The sequence below is a fragment of the Lampetra fluviatilis genome, chromosome 5 (genome assembly GCF_964198595.1).
Source record: "Lampetra fluviatilis chromosome 5, kcLamFluv1.1, whole genome shotgun sequence".
In the NCBI taxonomy this organism is placed as follows: domain Eukaryota; kingdom Metazoa; phylum Chordata; class Hyperoartia; order Petromyzontiformes; family Petromyzontidae; genus Lampetra; species Lampetra fluviatilis.
This window is the reverse complement of record NC_136279.1, coordinates 18422892-18443336: the sequence shown is the minus strand read 5'-3', so window position 1 is coordinate 18443336 and position 20445 is coordinate 18422892. Positions and strand designations below refer to the sequence as shown.

Genomic DNA, 20445 nt, shown 5'->3' with positions numbered 1-20445 from the left:
CTTTCCTGGATAATGTAGGCCAGCGTTCTCCATCGCAAAGGCCTGTGGGCCACTGGTCGGCTTTAGTGCTGCCCCCGATAATACACAAATGTAAAAAACAACCCCCCCATCGTGCTGCTGTCAAACCCCAATGGTTTCAAATGCGTGGCGGCCCTCACACTCATTGTGTCTTATCAGCGATAGTGGGCCCCTCCCGACTGATATAGACCATTTCGATTCAAAATCTTGAGCCAGAAAAGCTCCAGAAGCTACTACAAGACTGTACTGTACTGCCAGGCTGGAGATCTGCTTGGGAAATTTGCCCAATTACCCTTTCCAGTGGCCAGGGAGAAGCCACCCACGCAGAGACCCAGTCGCACACTCTCCGCCACGCGGACCTCGTGCCTCGACACCCGCTTGCTGTACTGCCTCCCACAGGCCCGATGCCTCACAGGCTATGAAGGAGACCTGCTCACACACACACCACCACCACCACCCTCTGCGCCTCCCGATGACAGAAACACTAAATCAAAGCTCCCATCATTGCATGATCATCAACCCCAGCTTTGAGCCTCGGGATTAAATAAAAGTAGGCGTGCGTCTACACACTGCCGTCATGACCGATTCTGCTGATGTTTAAGAAGAGGTTGGGGAGGGGGGCATCGTATAATCCGGTAAGTCGTGCGTGTGTGCACACGTGTGTGTGTGCGCGCCTTCATAGGTGCTCGCTAACAGCACTTGCCCCAACAGTCTGTTAAGGCTATAAAGGGGACTTTTGTCTTTGTTGCACGTGAGAGAGACCAGATTTGTTATAACTTTATTATCCATAATAGAGGGGGTTTCTTTTGGGTTAGATCGCGTAAATATAAATGTGTGTTGTCAAACCCGCCGTCACCCCACGCAGCCAATTAGTAAGGTAGTGTCCCGTAAACAAAACGTGCCAATTCGTTACCAGTTCAGCACACCGCTTGTGTTGGGTTACAAACACCACGACATTTCGCCGGTAATTACAACAACCAGCCTCATCAGGCTGCAGCCAGAGTTGTGGAGAAACCCAAAAAATAAAAACCTCGATTGTGGACAATATTGGTCGCGAACGGCTACTACTACTACCACTACTACGTGTTCAACAATTTTTTAGCATCAGGGCACCAGGTTGGAGTGCTTCTCTTACTTTCTGTAGCGTCTTTATAATCCAGAAAATATGGTGACATCGATGTCATTTAGGGAACACACACACACACCACGAATAACCAACATCCACCACCCCCTATATTCCGGCATTCAAACACTTTACAAAGGTAAATACTGTAGTACAAATTGCACGCGTACAACACACCCACGCACAGACCCACCGTCCACTCTGTGACACCCCTGCAGTCAGGCGCCTGGGGCAGTGTGGGTGGCGTGTTGAGATTTGGGTGGTGTGTTGGGTGGTGGTGCGTAGTTTGGCGAGCTGGGTGGTGTGGTGTGAGTTGGGTGGTGTGTTGAGATTTGGGTGGTGTGTTGGGTGGTGGTGAGTGGTGTGGTGAGCTGGGTGGTGTGGTGTGAGTTGGGTGGTGTTGTGAGTTTAGTGGCAAGTTGGGTGACAAGGCGTCAGATGGGTGGTATGGTGGTTTGATAAGCAGCATGGTGATGTGTGTGCATGTAGGTGGTGTGGCGAGTTGAGTTTGTAAGTGGGGCGGTGCGAGTGGTGTGATGCGAGTGGTGCGGTGCGAGTGACGGACAGTTAAGAGCGAGGGTTACACTCAAAGGCTCGGGTCACAGTTAGCCTCAGATCTAGTGTTAGCGATTTAGTGTTGGGAGTTGGGGTTAGTGGGTCAGGGTTAGGGGCATAGATAGGGTTAGGGGTTTTGTGTTAGGAGCCAGGGTTAGGGTCAATGGTTTAGGGTTGGGGTGTCAATGTTCGCATCAAGACGAGGTGGGGGGGGCAACTGTACATATCATGGTTATGGGTTTATTGTTGGAATCACGGTTAGGGGCTCAGAGTTGGGAGTGGGGTCAGGGGGGCGGTCAGGGTTACACTCAGGCTGAACCCCGGGCCTCTCTCTCCGTGGGCGAGTCCGGGTGCGTCCTCAGCCGAAGACGGCACCGCAGTTTGGGCAGCGGCGCTCCCGCAGCGCCAGGCAGAGCAGGATGCCGATCGGGAAGAAGAGGATGGCGCAGCAGATGCCCAGGCAGGTGTACTCATCCTCCAGCACGCCCACCCTGCACATACACGGCACGCAGAGACGGCGATTCGCACCCTCCGCCGTGTAGCCTCCAAAGTGCTTGCCACGAATGAGCCGCAAGAGCTTTGCCGATCTCGTCAAGGAACATAAACCATCATCACGCGAACTCTGGTCATCCGAGCAGCGGCGGGGTTTTGGCTGGCCATTGAACAAAGACGGTGACCGTGTCGCGCCCTTTCAGACGCGCTTCGGAGGGCGTCTGCAACTCTCTTCCGATATTAGGAAGCCACTGGAGCTATGCACTTTTAAATAACCTAGACTGAAAACCAATTTATTTAGAACTGCTTTTTGTGTTTAGTTTGTTCTTCCCCCGCACTTCCGATTAGCGTGGTTGGCTACGTACGGCGCACAGGAAGTTCAACATACTTGCATACATGAACTGTGGAAACTGTCGCAATGTAACTGCAGCAGAATAACCGTGGCAATCAGTGTCGTAGCCATCGACCCCAAACCACTACAACCACAACAAAACCACATTAAGCGAACTACAACAAATGTAACCAATGCAAACTAAGGCGCACGGACCCCAACAACTCCACACCCAAACCACCACTGCCACCGCACATCAATCACCAGCACCACTACCACTACAAAGATCCCCCGTGTAGCCTTAACAGACTGTAGGGACAAGTGCTGTTAGCGAGCACCTATGAAGGCCGGTACGGCACACAAGGCGGGTGGCCAGCACCACGCCCAGCCGCCTTAGTCTCTCCCAGTGGCGATGTTTACACACCGCACCAGGTACTAATCTGAGGCTGAGTCAACGGTGTTGGCCATGAACGGGAATTGAACTCGTGTCGCCAGGTTCGTAGTGCAGCGCGCTAACCGCTGCACTACCGCTCCCCACAACCACCAGCGCCACTAACAACACCAGCGCCAGACGCCGATTAAGTGTGCAATACATCCACACGAAGCACGCCCAAAGAGTGCGGAACCCTCGCCGCAGTTTAGCGGAGGAATTAAGAATTGGAATTCAAACTCTCAACTGGAATTTCTCGGCGACTTGGCCTGGGATTACTCCGCTTGGCAATGATGCCACCCCCCTGCCTCCACAGCGACAACTTGGCAGGAGGCTCCTGAAAGAAGAGTCGTGAGACTCGGCGAGGCTTGCATGGGTAACAAGCGTGATGATAACAATACATAATCAAGTTTTTTGGGTTTAGATCGCGTTATTTATAAATGTGTCGTAACCCTCCACCACCCGACACGGCCAATCAGTAAAAATGTGTCACGTTGACAAAAGACAAATAGTTCACTGCTTTAGCCCACCGGTGTGTTGAAGCCACAACATTTACAATTTGAGTACGACGTTTCGCTGGTAATTGCATCCAGCATCATCGGGCAATTCGCCAGAATGGTGAGGCTCTGCTGTGTCTCCCGTTCTTATATAGAGCAGCAGCAGAGTGACGTCATCATTAACTCATTAACTCATCAGGTGCAAAGATTCAAGGGGGGAGTGATTGTAATTATATACTAGATTAGTAATCAGGCTATTGTTACATGCGAGTTGTAGATTAGTAATCATTTGGAATGTGTTTTATTGTGATTATGCTACATTAGTAATCAGTTAGTGTTTGTTTCCCTTATAAGGAATTGTAATGTATCTTATTTAATAATACACTTCCAGGCCGCACTAAGCCTGTAGCTGTCTGAGCGATTAAAGTTATTTCTGTTTCTCTCAATTTCAATCGATTCTCTAATTAGTCTTTGCCAGTAGTAACTAGTTTTACACAACACTTCAACGTTGTCAAAATCAATTGAGTGTCCCTGTTGGCATGCATGTTCTGCCACTGCCGACAGTTGTGTTTGTGATAGTTTAATATTTCTCTGGTGTTCTTTTAGTCTTACACTAACGTTACGCCCTGTCTGTCCAATATAGCATCTGCCACATAAACAATTAATCCGATATACACCTTCTGTTGATAATTTAGGTAATTCGTCTTTAGTGCATGTTACTAGTTGTTGAATTTTGTGTACTGTACCAAATCTTACTGTAATGTTTTGCTTTTGCAAAACACGGGCTAATTTGTCAGTTACTCCTGAGATAAATGGTATTTTTATTGTTTTAATAATCTGATCGCTTTCAGCAGTGTTGCTTTGCGATCGTGATTTGGCTTTTAGTGCTCTGTTAATTTGAGAATTATTGTAGCCATTCTGTCTTAGTGCTTCTTTAACATGTTTAATCTCTCTCACTAGACTTTCACCATCTGACACTAAACCCAAAAAACGTTGATTATGAATAACATTGGTCGCGAAAGCCTACGTGTTAAGATAACAATACAACTAGTATGAGCACAAAAAATCAACAGTCGTCCCTCGGTTAACAGTGACATTGGTTCATGGTTTTTCGGTTAACATTTCGCCTTCCATAGGACCCACCCATGGTTTCGATTAACGTTGAAATTTAAATTCAGCGGTACTTCGATGATGCACGCGGGCGCCAATTTCGGCCAATCCGAGTGCTCGTAAGTGGGGCTGAGCCATGCCCACGGCCAATCAGGGATGCCCGTTAATTACATGATACGTCTTCTGTTTTGGCAGTAGAAACAGCTCTCTTGCAGACTCGGTGATTTGATTTTTAACATTTTCAACTCACAAGTGAATTCGTAGTGATTGCAATGTCCCCTAAAGTGAATTCGCAAAAAGGAGAAGAGTAGGAGAGCATTTAGCCTTAAAACAAAGCGTTATTTAAAGTGTTGTTATCATGTTTTTACCTACTATAATCACCCAGGAATGTCCTTAACGCTCGTGACGTCACTCCACATCGACCATCCCCCCTCATTAATATTCATGAGCAGGTGACGTCCTCCAAATGGACACTCCCCCACCCCTCATTCATAATCATGAGCAAGTTACGTCACTCCACATCGAACAGCCCCCTCATTAATAATGATGAGGTGACGTCACTCCACATGGAGCACCCTCCCCCCTCATTAATAATTATTAGCGGGTGACGTCACTCCACATGGGGGGGGGGGGAGGCGCCTCCTCTCCCCTCTTCAGCGTCAACGTATAACCCTCACGTCACCCGATCTCCGTAACGCTGTTGAGACCTCAAAGTAAAAAGGACGTCATGATGAACAAGGGATTATAACCTTAAAATGAAATAGGTCTGTGTCACCGCGCCCTCACAAATTGCACACACGCATTGATGCAATGAATATCACGTCGTGGTCTGCTTTTCGCGTGCAAGTTTCAGATTCACCGCAATACACCCGTCCTTGGACGGGCAAAAAGGCTAGTTTATTAACATTGAGTGTTTAAATGTTACGAACTTAGTTTTAGGGTCAAAAAGGTCAACTTCTGATCGTCTTCGAATGGATTAATGGTTTTAACATGACAATCCCATATTCGTTTGACAGTTTTTTTGGTGAACAGTAGTTTTCGTGGAACGGATTAAAAACGTTAATCGAGGGAACTACTGTCATGCCATTTATCCAGGAGAACCCAAAGGCTTGGGGATATTTATTCCGTAGGGCCTGGTATTGGAATATTTGGCCAAATTTCACCGGCGAGTGCGTTTTCCCTTGTGGGCAGAAACTGGAGAACACTGATAAAACTCACGCGCACGAGAGGGTGACGCCCAAAACTCCACACGGATGGATTTGTGAATCCGTTGCATCAATAACGCCATCGCCAGGTAAAAAAAAAGTGGTTTCCAACTCGAAACAAGCATGTGGCGGTGCTTAGAACTCACAGTTGCGAGCCAGTGGTGGAAATGCCACGTTATTGCGGCAAGGGCAAGTCTATCCAATCAACAATGATCACCGTTGACTTCCCACCAATTGGCACTGCTCATTGTATCGCCCATGGGGGGAAGAGTGAAAGCCAAGCCCAGACTCGGGTTTAAACTCTCATGCCGTGCAGCATTCTAATCCGCTGTGGCTGGCGGCTCAAGTATCGGTACAGTCGCCCCTATTAATATGAGCGTGCAACACAATACTCAAGCGCTCACTAAAATAGACCCTCCAAATCGCACCATCACAGGGCGGCCAGACAACCTCACGGGGTTCACAATGGCCGCGTCTTAGCATTGTCTTCGTCAGATTACGATCCTGGGCTCGAACTTTGGTTTTAGGTGGCTTTTTCCGAAAACATGTTTTATGTTTTTTTTATTTAAAGTTTGGGATTTGGAACTAAAAGCTGCAATTCAATGTACTTCTCATAGCTGTGAATATGTTTAATACATCATCATGATCATCAGCAATGTTCTATCCGCTCCTGGATGGCGGTCTCCCCATGCCGTCACGATCTAAGTTCGAGATTATTCTCTTATTTACATCACGAGGCCTCCTTTGCCAGGACCAAAATATAATAATAGGTTTTTTTCCCCTTTTTTCAGGCAACAAAACTAAAACCTTTTTACAAGGAATCATGTTTACATTAACCACAATACCTGCGGTCAAAATGCAAACAAAAACCACTCTTATTATATTTTGATACTGGCAGTTCTAAAGAAATTAGTTTTCAATCCATGTTTAAAAGTGCATAGCTCCAGTGGCTTTCTAATATTGGAAGAGCGTTCCAGATGGCCGCAAAAGCGCATCTGAACGCGAGCGACGCGGTGACCGTCTTTGTTCGATGGCCAGCAAAAAAGCGGCCGCTGCCAGGATGTTGGCGTGATGGTTTTTAAATCCTTCATATTAAGTTCACTTGCTTGCTCGCTTACGACCGTGCAAATCTTTCGGTCGTTTTTTAACCCACTTCCCGTGATCCAATCGAGCTGACATTTTGCACACAGACTCGTTGTGCGTGACAATGTATTTTCGTGAAATTTTTTTTCCAAAATGTTACACTTTGTAGGAATTTTATTTATTTAATTGCCAATTGCTTAATGCTGGCAGGCATTCATCTGACCCATAGGTGGCAGCCATCTCAAGCCAGAGGACGAGAGGACTCTTGCCGCCACGCATATAAAGGATTTATAGTGAAAAACTTTGTTTTTACGGGTTATACTTTTTTTGCTCCTTGACAATACCAGCAAAGGTATTGTGGTTCATGTGGCAATCACACTGTGCGTGACGAGTGCGACCTTACGTGCGGGTGCAGACAGCCACCCGGAGCGTGTCTGCGCTCGTTTGGGAGGTTCACTCGCCACTCGGGGCCAAAATTAAAAGGGGCGCCGATTGCGCAAACCCCCCCCCAACCCTCCACCACCCTCACCCCCATCGTGTCTGAGCACCGGCACCGCACGCTGTGGGCTCACGTGTCGTATTTACAGCGGGCGTCCTCGTTACTCGCCATCATAGCCGTCGGTGATTGGGCAGCGCGAGTCACAGTCGGCTCATTTGGGCTTCACACTCATTCACTGCACTGTATACCTACGTGCGGTTATTTGACAAAACGTAAAGAACTTCAATATGCACGCTTGCATGTTGAACCTCTGTCGCACCACCGTACGTTGTCAACCGTGCTGATCGGAGGCGATGTTATAATAATTTACATTTGAAAGGTGCATTTCGTCCGTAGATCCCAATGCGCCACCATGTACGGAAGGCAGGAAATAAACACAACAGGAGTGAACGGACAGAACCGGCGGGTGAAGGCCAGTTTAAAGAGGCTTAATACAAGTGTGCATATTCAGTTATCGAATAACATAAAACAAAAACGTGGCCAACAATTCACAAGTTGTTATCCATCGTGGTGAATTTCGAAACAACATTTCTACAAATGGCACTAATTTGAAATAAAGCAGTGGAAAAGGGACCTGGGTCTCCTCCTCCTGCTTCCTTGTGGATCATGTTGACGCTGAGTAACAAGTCGACAGTGACTGTGGGTTGAAGTTGAGCCAGATAAGGTGGCAGCTTTCACGTGGTCCACTCTGTTCAGTGAGAAATCTATATAATAATTATTATCATACGCTTGTTCGTGCGTGTCTATCTGTCTGTGGGGATTATGTCGCCAAGCCCGATGTCAGAAATGACCTGGTCTAATAGGTGGTTACCTGGTCTGTTAGAGAGACCTGGTCTGGCAGAGGATCTGGTCTGATAGGGAGACCTGGTCGAAAAGGAAACCTGGTTTGCTGAGAACCTGGTCTAATAGGTTTGTGGGGTACACGGGGTGAGGTGTATGTGACGTGAGGGGCCCCTGGTGTGAGGGGACCCCCTGGGGTGCAGACCTCCCCCCCCCACCCCGTACCTGCACGCGGGGCAGCCCCCCACAACGAGCACGGAGGTGATGGGGGGCTGCATGAGCGAGGAGTCCGGCTGCACCATGGTGGGGTAGGCGCCCGCGTACCCCGCAGGGGCAATCACAGTGTACCCTGCAGGACACGCACACACAGGTGTACAGGTGGGAACACACACACAGGTGTACGGGTGTGAACACACACACACACACACAGGTGTACATGTGTGAGCACACACACACACACAGGTGTACGGGTGTGAACACACACACACACACAGGTGTGCAGGTGTGAGCACACACACACAGGTGTACGGGTGTGAGCACACACAGGTGTGAGCGCACACACAGGTGTACGGGTGTGAGCACACACACGCACACACAGGTGTACGTGTGAGCACACACACACACACACAGGTGTACACGTGTGAGCACACACACACACACAGGTGTACGTGTGTGAGCACACACACGCACACACAGGTGTACGTGTGAGCACACACACACACACCGTGTACGGGTGTGAGCACACACACGCACACACAGGTGTACGTGTGAGCACACACACACACACACAGGTGTACACGTGTGAGCACACACACACACACAGGTGTACGTGTGTGAGCACACACACGCACACACAGGTGTACGTGTGAGCACACACACACACACCGTGTACGGGTGTGAGCACACACACGCACACACAGGTGTACGTGTGAGCACACACACACACACAGGTGTACATGTGTGAGCACACACACACAGGTGTACATGTGTGAGCACACACACACACACAGGTGTACGTGTGAGCACACACACACACACAGGTGTACGGGTGTGAGCACACACAGGTGTGAGCACACACACAGGTGTACGGGTGTGAGCACACACACGCACACACAGGTGTACGTGTGAGCACACACACACACACAGGTGTACATGTGTGAGCACACACACACACACAGGTGTACATGTGTGAGCACACACACACACACAGGTGTACATGTGTGAGCACACACACACACACAGGTGTACATGTGTGAGCACACACACACACACAGGTGTACATGTGTGAGCACACACACACACACAGGTGTACATGTGTGAGCACACACACACACAGGTGTACATGTGTGAGCACACACGCACACACACAGGTGTACGGGTGTGAGCACACACACGCACACACAGGTGTACATGTGTGAGCGCACACACACACACACAGGTGTACATGTGTGAGCGCACACACGCACACACACAGGTGTACGGGTGTGAGCACACACACACACACAGGTGTACATGTGTGAGCACACACACACACACAGGTGTACATGTGTGAGCACACACACACACACAGGTGTACGGGTGTGAGCACACACACACACACAGGTGTACGAGTGTAAGCACGCACACACAGGTGTACAGGTGGGAACACACACACAGGTGTGAGCACACACACACACAGGTGTACAGGTGTGAGCACACACAGGTGTACAGGTGCGAGTACACACACAGGTGTACAGGTGTGAGTACACACACACACAGGTGTACAGGTGTGAGTACACACACACACAGGTGTACAGGTGTGAGTACACACACACACAGGTGTACAGGTGTGAGTACACACACACACAGGTGTACAGGTGTGAGCACACACACATGTGTACAGGTGGGAACACACACACACACAGGTGTACAGGTGTGAGTACACACACACACACAGGTGTACAGGTGTGAGCACACACGCACACACACAGGTGTACGAGTGTAAGCACGCACACACACATAGGTGTACGGGTGTGAACACACACACACAGGTGCACAGGTGGGAACACACACACACAGGTGCACAGGTGGGAACACACAGGTGTACAGGTGTGAGCACACACACACAAGTATACGCATATGAACACACCCACAGGTACACACAGATGTGAACACATACATGTAGATCTGTCCAGATGTACGAATGTGAACACATACAGGTACACACAGGTCTACACGTGTGAACACAGACAGGCCTACAGGTGTGAACACACACAGGCACGCAAAAATTGTATACATGTGTAGACTTGCTCACGAACACATATAAGTTGAGCACACAGACCCAGGTGTAGAGAAAGCTATAAACCAGGTTAACCTCCTGTTAGGGTTCGGGCCAGAGTTAAACCCAGTCTAAACCCTTACCCGGTTTCAGCTCGGGGTGGGATGGATTTATGGTCAGGACTTAATGCAGTCACGACACCAACCCGCCGTTTAGAATTTCGATGGGTTTATGTTTGGGTTAGGCCTGAACCTAGTTATCAAAACCCTGACCCGGGGTCAATCGTCAACCCCGATGTTGTTCAAACAAACCTCGCCACCTCACGTCATGTGCTTATATCATAAGCCACGAAAAGCAGCGGTCACCATCTCTCACGGAGGGAGATGCGTGCGTTACAGGTGTGCTGTGTGGCACACACAATCACAACTCCGCTTCTCACACTGTGCCCTGAGCCAGTGGTGACAATACCACGTTTCCATGACGGGGGTGAAACGAGGCATCTCATAACCACAACTCCAATGCCAGAGGGCACGGTGGTCCAGATGTCTTGTGACCGGCAATTAATTGACCTCTGAAAAATAAACCCCCCCTTTGCATATTAATTTCTGTGTTTAAATAAACCGTAACAATTATGAGGTTTGAGAGAATTAAATGTGGGTTACAAGACATCTGGACCACTAACCGCCCTGCCAAACACGTGGCTGGAATCCATTGTCAGCAGATGGCAGCACAGACAACCACATTTACTGTACTGTACTGTATTCCAACGTCCATGGCTCCCTGCCTCTACCAACCAGGGTGGTCAAATATACTAAAAACTAAACTAGTTAAATTTTGATTTAAAGCTTTCGTGACTGCAGGGATTCATCTTCTTGGTTCTTTCGGTAAAGTCACGTAGAAGGGAAGTAATAAAATAATAAAAATAATTTTATTATGTTTTATTTTTATTATTTTATTACTTCCTTTCTACGTGACTTTACCGAAAGAACCAAGAAGAACTGAACTAGTTGTTTTTTTTTACCAGGTAAGGACCACTGAGCTATACAGCTCTTTTGGAGAAGCGACCTGGCCACACGCGATGACAGCTCAACTTGGTGGCGGCTTCTCATCACGTGGACATTTACAGCAGCCAAACACTCCAAACGGACGGTTTGATTCTAAATGTGGAGGGGAAAGCTGGAAGGCTCTGAGAAAAATCCACACGACCACGGGGGCAGAAAGAGAGAGAGAAAGAGACAGACCTACAAACTCCAAATATACAGCAGCAGGTGTCAGGGTCGGGATCAAACCCCACGACCTCCTGTATACCCGGCGAGGTAGTTAACATCAAGCCACCACGGCGCCCATATGGTTAAACCACCCCACCCAAACCCAGTATATAAACAAATAACGACGGACAAACGTTGGTACAACGGTTCCAACCCAATTGCAACCACGTGCCAAACCAGATTCCAACGTTGGCTGCAACGTTGCAATATTTTATCCCTGGCAACATGGCACGGAGTGCGGGACAAAGGCCCTCCATCATCCAGTAGTGGATTTGCCAACAGCACGCTCCAACACTGCTATTTTTTTAAATCCTTTATATTAAGTTCACTTGCTTGCTTGCGCGCTTACGACCGTGCAAATCTTTCGGTCGTTTTTTAACCCACTTCCCGTGATCCAATCGAGCTGACATTTTGCACACAGACTCGTTGTGAATGACAATGTATTTTTTTCCCAAAATGGTACACTTTTTAGGAATTTTATTTATTTATTTGCCAATTTCTTAACGCTGGCAGGCATTCATCTGACCCATAGGTGGCAGCCATCTCAAGCCAGAGGACGAGAGGACTCTAGCCGCCATGCATATAAAGGATTTATGGTGAAAAACTTTCTTTTTACGGGTTAATTTTTGTATATATTTTTTTTCCAGGTTCGGCCCTCCGCTGAGCCGCATGGCTCTTTATCAGAAGCGACCTGGCCACAAACGGTCAGCTCAACGAAGTTGGCTGACCGTCACGTGGCAACGTATAGCAGTGGCCACACACCCCACTCGTCTTCCCCTCTCCATCGCTCACCTGAATGGTGCTGCGGTTGATACTGATGCTGGAACTGCGGTTGATGTTGCTGCTGATGTTGGTAGGGGTGGCCTCGGGGTTGGTACTGTTGTGGTGCGGGCTGCATGGTGCCATAGCCACCACCACCACCACCACCGGGGTGGTACCCTGGCGGTGGTGGTGGTGGGGGTCCCCCCCCTTCTCCCACGGGACCAGGCGTGTAGGGAGGGGGTCTTTCATCCAGCAACGGCTTCGAGCTCTCCATTGCTCGCTCCCTCCCTGCCGCCTTCCTTCACGACGCGAGGAGCGACTCGCCAAACGACGCTGGTGGTGTGGTAAGGTTGACAACTCGTCCTTGTCTGTGTGTTTACAATGTATACCACGGCACTCGGATTAAAGTCTATGCAGTTTGATGACGATGGTGGTGGTGTTGATGGTGGTGGTGGTGACGATGGTGTAGTCGATCTTCTTGTTGATAATGAAGTTCTTGCAGTTTGTGTAGAAGTCGTCGTCGACTTTTGTTCTTCTTGTTGCCGCTGCTGCTGCTGGTTTATTGTTGACGGTGTTGATGATGTAGTTAGCAGTTGTTGTTGTTGACTTTCAGCTGTTGAGGTTTTTGTTGTTGTGTAGTCTTTGCACGTTGGTGTTGAGGCGGCCCTTGTTCTTTGTTAAACAGTTCCTCGACGTTGTAAATCGCCTCCGTGGTTCCCCACGCGCAGACGGTGGCGGTGGACACAGAGGCGCTGCTGATGATGATGCTCAACCTCGAAACTCACCCCTCGCTAACGCCACGATGGCGATGCGGCTGCTGCTGCTGTGAATCAAGTGCCTCAGAAGACGGTCTCTCTCCTCGCTTCCTTGCACAACCTTCAATCAATCCGCTTGTCCCCAGCAGCGACGACCGTCGTCGATGATGATGATGATGTTGTTGTTGTTCGTTTTGAGGCGACGCTTCTGTGCACCGGGGCGGCAACACACAGCTCGGATGAGTTGAACCAAACTCAAGACGACTTTACAAACAACGCCTGTCAGTGTAACGCGTAGTCGTGAGTAGCTGGGCTTTCGCGACCAATATTAGCCATAAGAGGTGGAGGGTAAACATCAATGTTGTTTCCTTAAACCCGCCACCACCCGACACAGACAATTCGCAGTGTTCAAGTAAACAGAACGTGCCAATTCGTTACTAGTTCAGCACACCGGCGTGTTGGAGAGTTGGGGGGGGGGGGGTTACGCTCTGGAGTAACGAATTGGCACCCGTTTTGTTGACGTGACAAACCTCGCTGATTGGCTGTGTCGGGTGGTGGCGGGTTTAGCGACACAACATTTATATTGGACGCGATTACACAGCGACGGCGTTCTCCTGCCTCCTTCAGCCTTGGGAGAGCAAAACGCCTTTAAAAAAAGACAAGTAATATTTACAAAAACTTTTTTAAAAAACACGCTTTTATTAAATGTACTAGTAATGGAAGAACTCCACGACTCCAGGAAGTGGCCAACGTCAGTTGACCGTGGACAATTAGACTCAAGCCGAAACATAACATGCAAAAAAGAATGTTTAAAAATACCAATTTTTTATGATAGAATATAGTATTGTCATCAGTATGACATAAGTATACCAAGTTTGCAGTTGAAACCACACTGGGAAGTGGGTTAAAATTGAGTTCTAATATTTGAGGATACAACAACAGACAGAGTGAGTTAAATGAAAGCGTGTAATAATAAAATATTAAAAAATATATTTTGTTAAACACGCTTTAATGAAATGTACTGTCCGAGCTGCCCCTCCCCCTGCCCCCTCCCCCCCATCGCCCCTCCCCCTCCTTCCACATCCCCCGCCCCTGGGCGTGGCTCCCCGAGGCTTGCCGTGACGTAAGGGACCACGTGGTGATTTACAGGCAACGTGAGTTGAGCGTGGACAATTAGATCCGTAAAAAAGATTGTTTAAAAATATAATTTTTTTATGATAGATTATAGTATTGTCATCAGTACGACATACCTACACCAAGTTTGCAGTCGATACCACATTGGGAAGCGTGTTAAAATTGAGTTACAAGATTTGAGGATACAACAACAACAGACAGAGTGAAATGAAAGTGTGTAATAGTAAAAGTCAAGTGTGCCACGACCAGCTTGTACCCAGCTCCAATCTCGAGCAATTAAGCAGAAGCTGAAGCCGTGATACCGGCTACAAAGACAAAGATCCCCCGTGTAGCCTTCACAGACTGGTTGGGGCAAGTGCACCTATGAAGGCCACCGCGGCACTGCGGCACACACAGAGGGAGTGGGTGGGCAGAAACCACGCCCGGCCGCCTTTGTCTCCCCCAGTGGCGATGTTTACTACACACCGATACACCGTGGTACTCATTTGAGGCTGAGTAGACCTAGGGGAGGCCCAGGACCGGTTCAAAGAATTGCTATCATCGGACTAGCCCAGCCCGATGATGTTACCATCACCAAGATTATCATCTGTAGCCCAGCCCGATGATGTTACCATCACCAAGATTATCATCTGTAGCCCAACCCGATGGTAAGTTACCATCACCAAGATTATCATCTGTAGCCCAGCCCGATGTTAAGTTACCATCACCAACACCATCATATGTAGCCCAGCCCGATGAAGTTACCATTACCAAGATTATCATCTGTAGCCCAGCCCGATAATAAGTTACCATTACCAAGATTATCATCTGTAGCCCAGCCCGATGATAAGTTACCGTTACCAAGATTATCATCTGTAGCCCAGCCCGATGAAGTTACCATTACCAAGATTATCATCTGTAGCCCAGCCCGATGATAAGTTACCGTTACCAAGATTATCATCTGTAGCCCAGCCCGATGATAAGTTACCGTTACCAAGATTATCATCTGTAGCCCAGCCCAATGTTAAGTTACCATTAACAACACTATCATCTGTAGCCCAGCCCAATGATAAGTTACCATCACCAACACTATCATCTGTAGCCCAGCCCGATGAAGTTACCATTAACAACACTATCATCTGTAGCCCAGCCCAATGATAAGTTACCATCACCAACACTATCATCTGTAGCCCAGCCCGATGAAGTTACCATTAACAACACTATCATCTGTAGCCCAGCCCAATGATAAGTTACCATCACCAACACTATCATCTGTAGCCCAGCCCGATGAAGTTACCATTACCAAAATTATCATCTGTAGCCCAGCCCGATGAAGTTACCATTACCAAGATTATCATCTGTAGCCCAGCCCGATGATAAGTTACCGTTACCAAGATTATCATCTGTAGCCCAGCCCGATGATAAGTTACCATTACCAAGATTATCATCTGTAGCCCAGCCCGATGATAAGTTACCGTTACCAAGATTATCATCTGTAGCCCAGCCCGATGATAAGTTACCATTCCCAAGATTATCATCTGTAGCCCAGCCCGATGATAAGTTACCATTACCAAGATTATCATCTGTAGCCCAGCCCGATGATAAGTTACCGTTACCAAGATTATCATCTGTAGCCCAGCCCGATGATAAGTTACCATTACCAAGATTATCATCTGTAGCCCAGCCCGATAACAAGTTACCATTACCAAGATTATCATCTGTAGCCCAGCCCGATAACAAGTTACCATCACCAAGATTATCATCTGTAGCCCAGCACGATAACAAGTTACCATTACCAAGATTATCATCTGTAGCCCAGCCCGATGATAAGTTACCATCACCAAGATTATCATCTGTAGCCCAGCCCGATGATAAGTTACCATCACCAACACTATCATCTGTAGCCCAGCCCAATGATAAGTTACCATCACCAACACTATCATCTGTAGCCCAGCCCGATGATAAGTTACCATCACCAAGATTATCATCTGTAGCCCAGCCCGATGAAGTTACCATCACCAAGATTATCATCTGTAGCCCAGCCCGATGAAGTTACCATTACCAAGATTATCATCTGTAGCCCAGCCCGATGATAAGTTACCATTAACAACACTATCATCTGTAGCCCAGCCTGATGATAAGTTACCATTAACAACACTATCATCTGTAGCCCAGCCCGATGAAGTTACCATTACCAAGATTATCATCTGCAGCCCAGCCCGATGATAAGTTACCGTTACCAAGATTATCATCTGTAGCCCAGCCCGATGGTAAGTTAACGTTACCAAGATTATCATCTGTAGCCCAGCCCGATGATAAGTTACCGTTACCAAGATTATCATCTGTAGCCCAGCCCGATGGTAAGTTAACGTTACCAAGATTATCATCTGTAGCCCAGCCCGATGATAAGTTACCGTTACCAAGATTATCATCTGTAGCCCAGCCCGATGGTAAGTTAACGTTACCAAGATTATCATCTGTAGCCCAGCCCGATGGTAAGTTACCGTTACCAAGATTATCATCTGTAGCCCAGCCCGATGATAAGTTACCGTTACCAAGATTATCATCTGTAGCCCAGCCCGATGATAAGTTACCATCACCAACACTATCATCTGTAGCCCAGCCCGATGATAAGTTACCGTTACCAAGATTATCATCTGTAGCCCAGCCCGATGGTAAGTTACCGTTACCAAGATTATCATCTGTAGCCCAGCCCGATGATAAGTTGCCATCACCAAGATTATCATCTGTAGCCCAGCCCGATGATAAGTTACCATCACCAACACTATCATCTGTAGCCCAGCCCGATGATAAGTTACCGTTACCAAGATTATCATCTGTAGCCCAGCCCGATGTTAAGTTACCATTACCAAGATTATCATCTGTAGCCCAGCCCGATATAAAGTTACCATTACCAAGATGATCATCTGTAGCCCAGCCCGATGATAGGTTACCATTACCAAGATTATCATCTGTAGTCCAGCCCGATTATGTTACCATTACCAAGATTATCATCTGTAGCCCAGCCCGATGATAGGTTACCATTACCAAGACTATCTGTAGCCCAGCCCGATGGTAAGTTATCATCACCAACACTATCATCTGTAACCCAGCCCAATGATAAGTTACCGTTACCAACACTATCATCTGTAGCCCAGAGCAACAACAACAACAACAGCAGCAGCGGCAGTAATTCTCCAGGCCTGCTGGAGATCCGTGTCGCCACAGCTACAACAGCAACAACAGCTACAACAGCAACATCTACAGCTGTCGCCTTGACAAACATCGAGCTGTGGGTGTCCCCTCCGCCCGCACCCGTCCAGGGCTGCTGTGTCCCAGCCGTAGCCCCAAGCCAGGCACACACAGACAGCCACAACGTACCTCTTAGCTAGCCCAAGTGTTGTCGTAGGCCACAGCAACAACAGCAGCAGCAGCGTGTGTGTTTCAGCTGGGCCGGCTGTATCACAGCGGTGTCGCCTCGCCCTTCCCCCAACAAGCTGTAGCCGGGACCAGGAGGAAGAGCGGCAAGCCAGCAGTGGAGAGAGATGGAGCACCACCAACAGCAGCAGCAGCAGCTCCCGTAGCTGGTAGCCGCCCCACGGCTTTGATGTCAACAATGAGCCCCCACCCCCTACTCACCCCTCCCCCCCCCTACTTACCCCCCCCCTACTCACCCCTCCCCCCCCCTACTCACCCCTCCCCCCCCTACTTACCCCTCCCCCCTACTCACCCCTTCCCTCCCCCTACTCACCCCTCCCCCCTACTCACCCCTTCCCTCCCCCTACTCACCCCCCCCCCTACTCACCCCTCCCCCCCTACTCACCCCTCCCCCCTACTCACCCCTTCCCTCCCCCTACTCACCCCTCCCCCCCTACTCACCCCTTACCCCCCCCTACTCACCCCTTCCCCCCCTACTCACCCCTCCCCCCCCCCTACTCACCCCTCCCCCCTACTCACCCCTTCCCTCCCCCTACTCACCCCTCCCCCCCCCTACTCACCCCTCCCCCCCTACTCACCCCTCCCCCCCCCTACTCACCCCTCTCCCCTACTCACCCCTCCCCCCCTACTCACCCCTCCCCCCCCTACTCACCCCTCCCCCCCCTACTCACCCCTTCCCCCCCTACTCACCCCTCCCCCCCCCTACTCACCCCTCCCCCCTACTCACCCCTTCCCTCCCCCTACTCACCCTCCCCCCTACTCACCCCTCCCCCCTACTCACCCCTCCCCCCTACTCACCCCCCCCACTCACCCCTTACCCCCTCCTCCCCCACTCACTCCTCCCCCCTACTCCCCCCATCCCCCTCCTCCCCCCCACTCACCCCTCCTCCCCCCTACTCACCCACCCCCCTCCTCCCCCCCACTCACCCTCCCCCCCGCTAACCCCAACCCCCTCCTCCCCCCCCCTCGACTCTCCCCCCCACTCACCCCTCCCCTCCATTAACCCCAACCCCCCTCCTCCCCCCCACTCACCCTCTGCCCTCCCCCCCCACTCACCCATCCGCCCTTCTCACCCCCACTCACCCCCCCACTCACCCCTCCTCCCTCACCCCTCCCACCCACTCACCCTTCCTCCCTCTACCCCTCCTTCACCCCCTCCCCCACCCACCCCATCTCCACTCACCCCTCCCCCATTCCGGGCATGACGTCACCGCAGTCACATGACGCTGGGGTCACGTGGTCCGTCGCTAATTAAACGCAGCGGCGCGCGCGCTCCGACTGTACGAGGGAGGTTGTGGATCGATTCCGTTCCCTGAGCATACCGCGAGAATCGATTCCCCCCATCCCGTTACGTTATTCAATACGTTAATCGAATGACGTCACCGCTGGACAAAATAATCGATTGATAACGCTAATCCGACCGTGGATTGATAGATCGAATCGATCGTTATTGATTAATTATCCGCACAAGAGCGGGGGTGAGGTCCGTTTACCGGAGCCGGCATCCAGCAGTTTGCAATTATCGATCCACTGATCGATAATTGCAAACCCGTCAACCCTTTACCAGTGCCCGACCTTATTACGGACCAATGCAGACCTTATTGGTCACCCCGTGCCCCTTATACATCGCAACGTTCACCCCTACAAAGTCACCATCACACGGGAGAAAGGGGCCGTCCATAATGACGTCACGCGATTTTGGACGATTTTTGACCCCCCCCTCGTCACACGGCGTCACAAAAAGTCAGACCCCCCCCCTCAAATATGACGTCACAAAGCTCTGCCCCCCCCTCCCCCCCAAAATAAAACATCTACTTAATTACGTAGAACGTTTGTCTATTGTATTGTTAAAGTTGTGCATTTTCATGTGACGTCACATTTCTCAACCCCCCCCCCCTCCCTCGTCACCACAATCGTCACAAATGTCTGACCCCCCCCACCCCCTTAGGTGCGTGACGTCATTTATGGACGGCCCCAAAAGACTGTGGGCGCCACGATGGCTAGGAGATGTTAACAACCTCGCTGGGTGGATGGGTTCGATCCCGACCCTGACGCCTGCTGCTGTGTATGTGTGGAGTTTGCGTGTCTCTCTATCATCATCACGGTGGCTAGGAGATGTTAACAACCTCGCCTGGTTTGCAGGATGTCGTGGGTTCGATCCCGACCCTGACGCCTGCTGCTGTGCATGTGTGGAGTTTGCGTGTCTCTCTATCATCATCACGGTGGCTAGGAGATGTTAACAACCTCGCCTGGTTTGCAGGATGTCGTGGGTTCGATCCCGACCCTGACGCCTGCTGCTGTGCATGTGTGGAGTTTGCGTTGTGTCTTCCTCTCTCTCCCCGTGGTCGCGTGGATTTTTTTCCGGGTTTTCCCTCCGCATTTAGAGTTTTTGGCTGCAATAAAGCCACTTGTTTGAGCTATCATTTGTGATGACAAAGCTGAGTGGGCCCTTACCTGGCCAAATTAAAATAGTTCAATTTCGATTTAAAGCTTTCGTGACTGCAGGGATTCATCTTCTTGGTTCTTTCGGTAAAGTCACGTAGAAGGGAAGTAATAAAATAATAAAAATAAAACATAATAAAATAATTCTCACGACGTTTCGGCCACAACGCAAGCAGCCGTCCTCAGGGTTTTTTTTCCCTTCTACGTGACTTTACCGAAAGAATCAAGAAGATAAAATAGTTCAGTTTTCCAGAAGCGACCTGGCCACAAATGATAGTTGGACGAAG

General features: G+C 49.6%; 1 protein-coding gene across 1 annotated transcript; it reads right to left on the bottom strand.

Moving 5' to 3' along the window:
• Nucleotides 1-1229: 1229 nt before the first annotated feature.
• On the bottom strand, nt 1230-17912 carry LOC144932706 (uncharacterized). The gene is made up of 4 exons (XM_078857055.1): nt 17660-17912; nt 12441-13373; nt 8349-8472; nt 1230-2187 (listed from the first exon to the last, which is right to left on the bottom strand). Exons 2-4 carry the CDS (start codon nt 12682-12684, stop codon nt 2055-2057), a joined length of 501 nt encoding a protein of 166 aa, XP_078713181.1. The 5' UTR covers nt 12685-13373; nt 17660-17912; the 3' UTR covers nt 1230-2054.
• Between the last annotated feature and the right edge of the window lie 2533 nt (nt 17913-20445).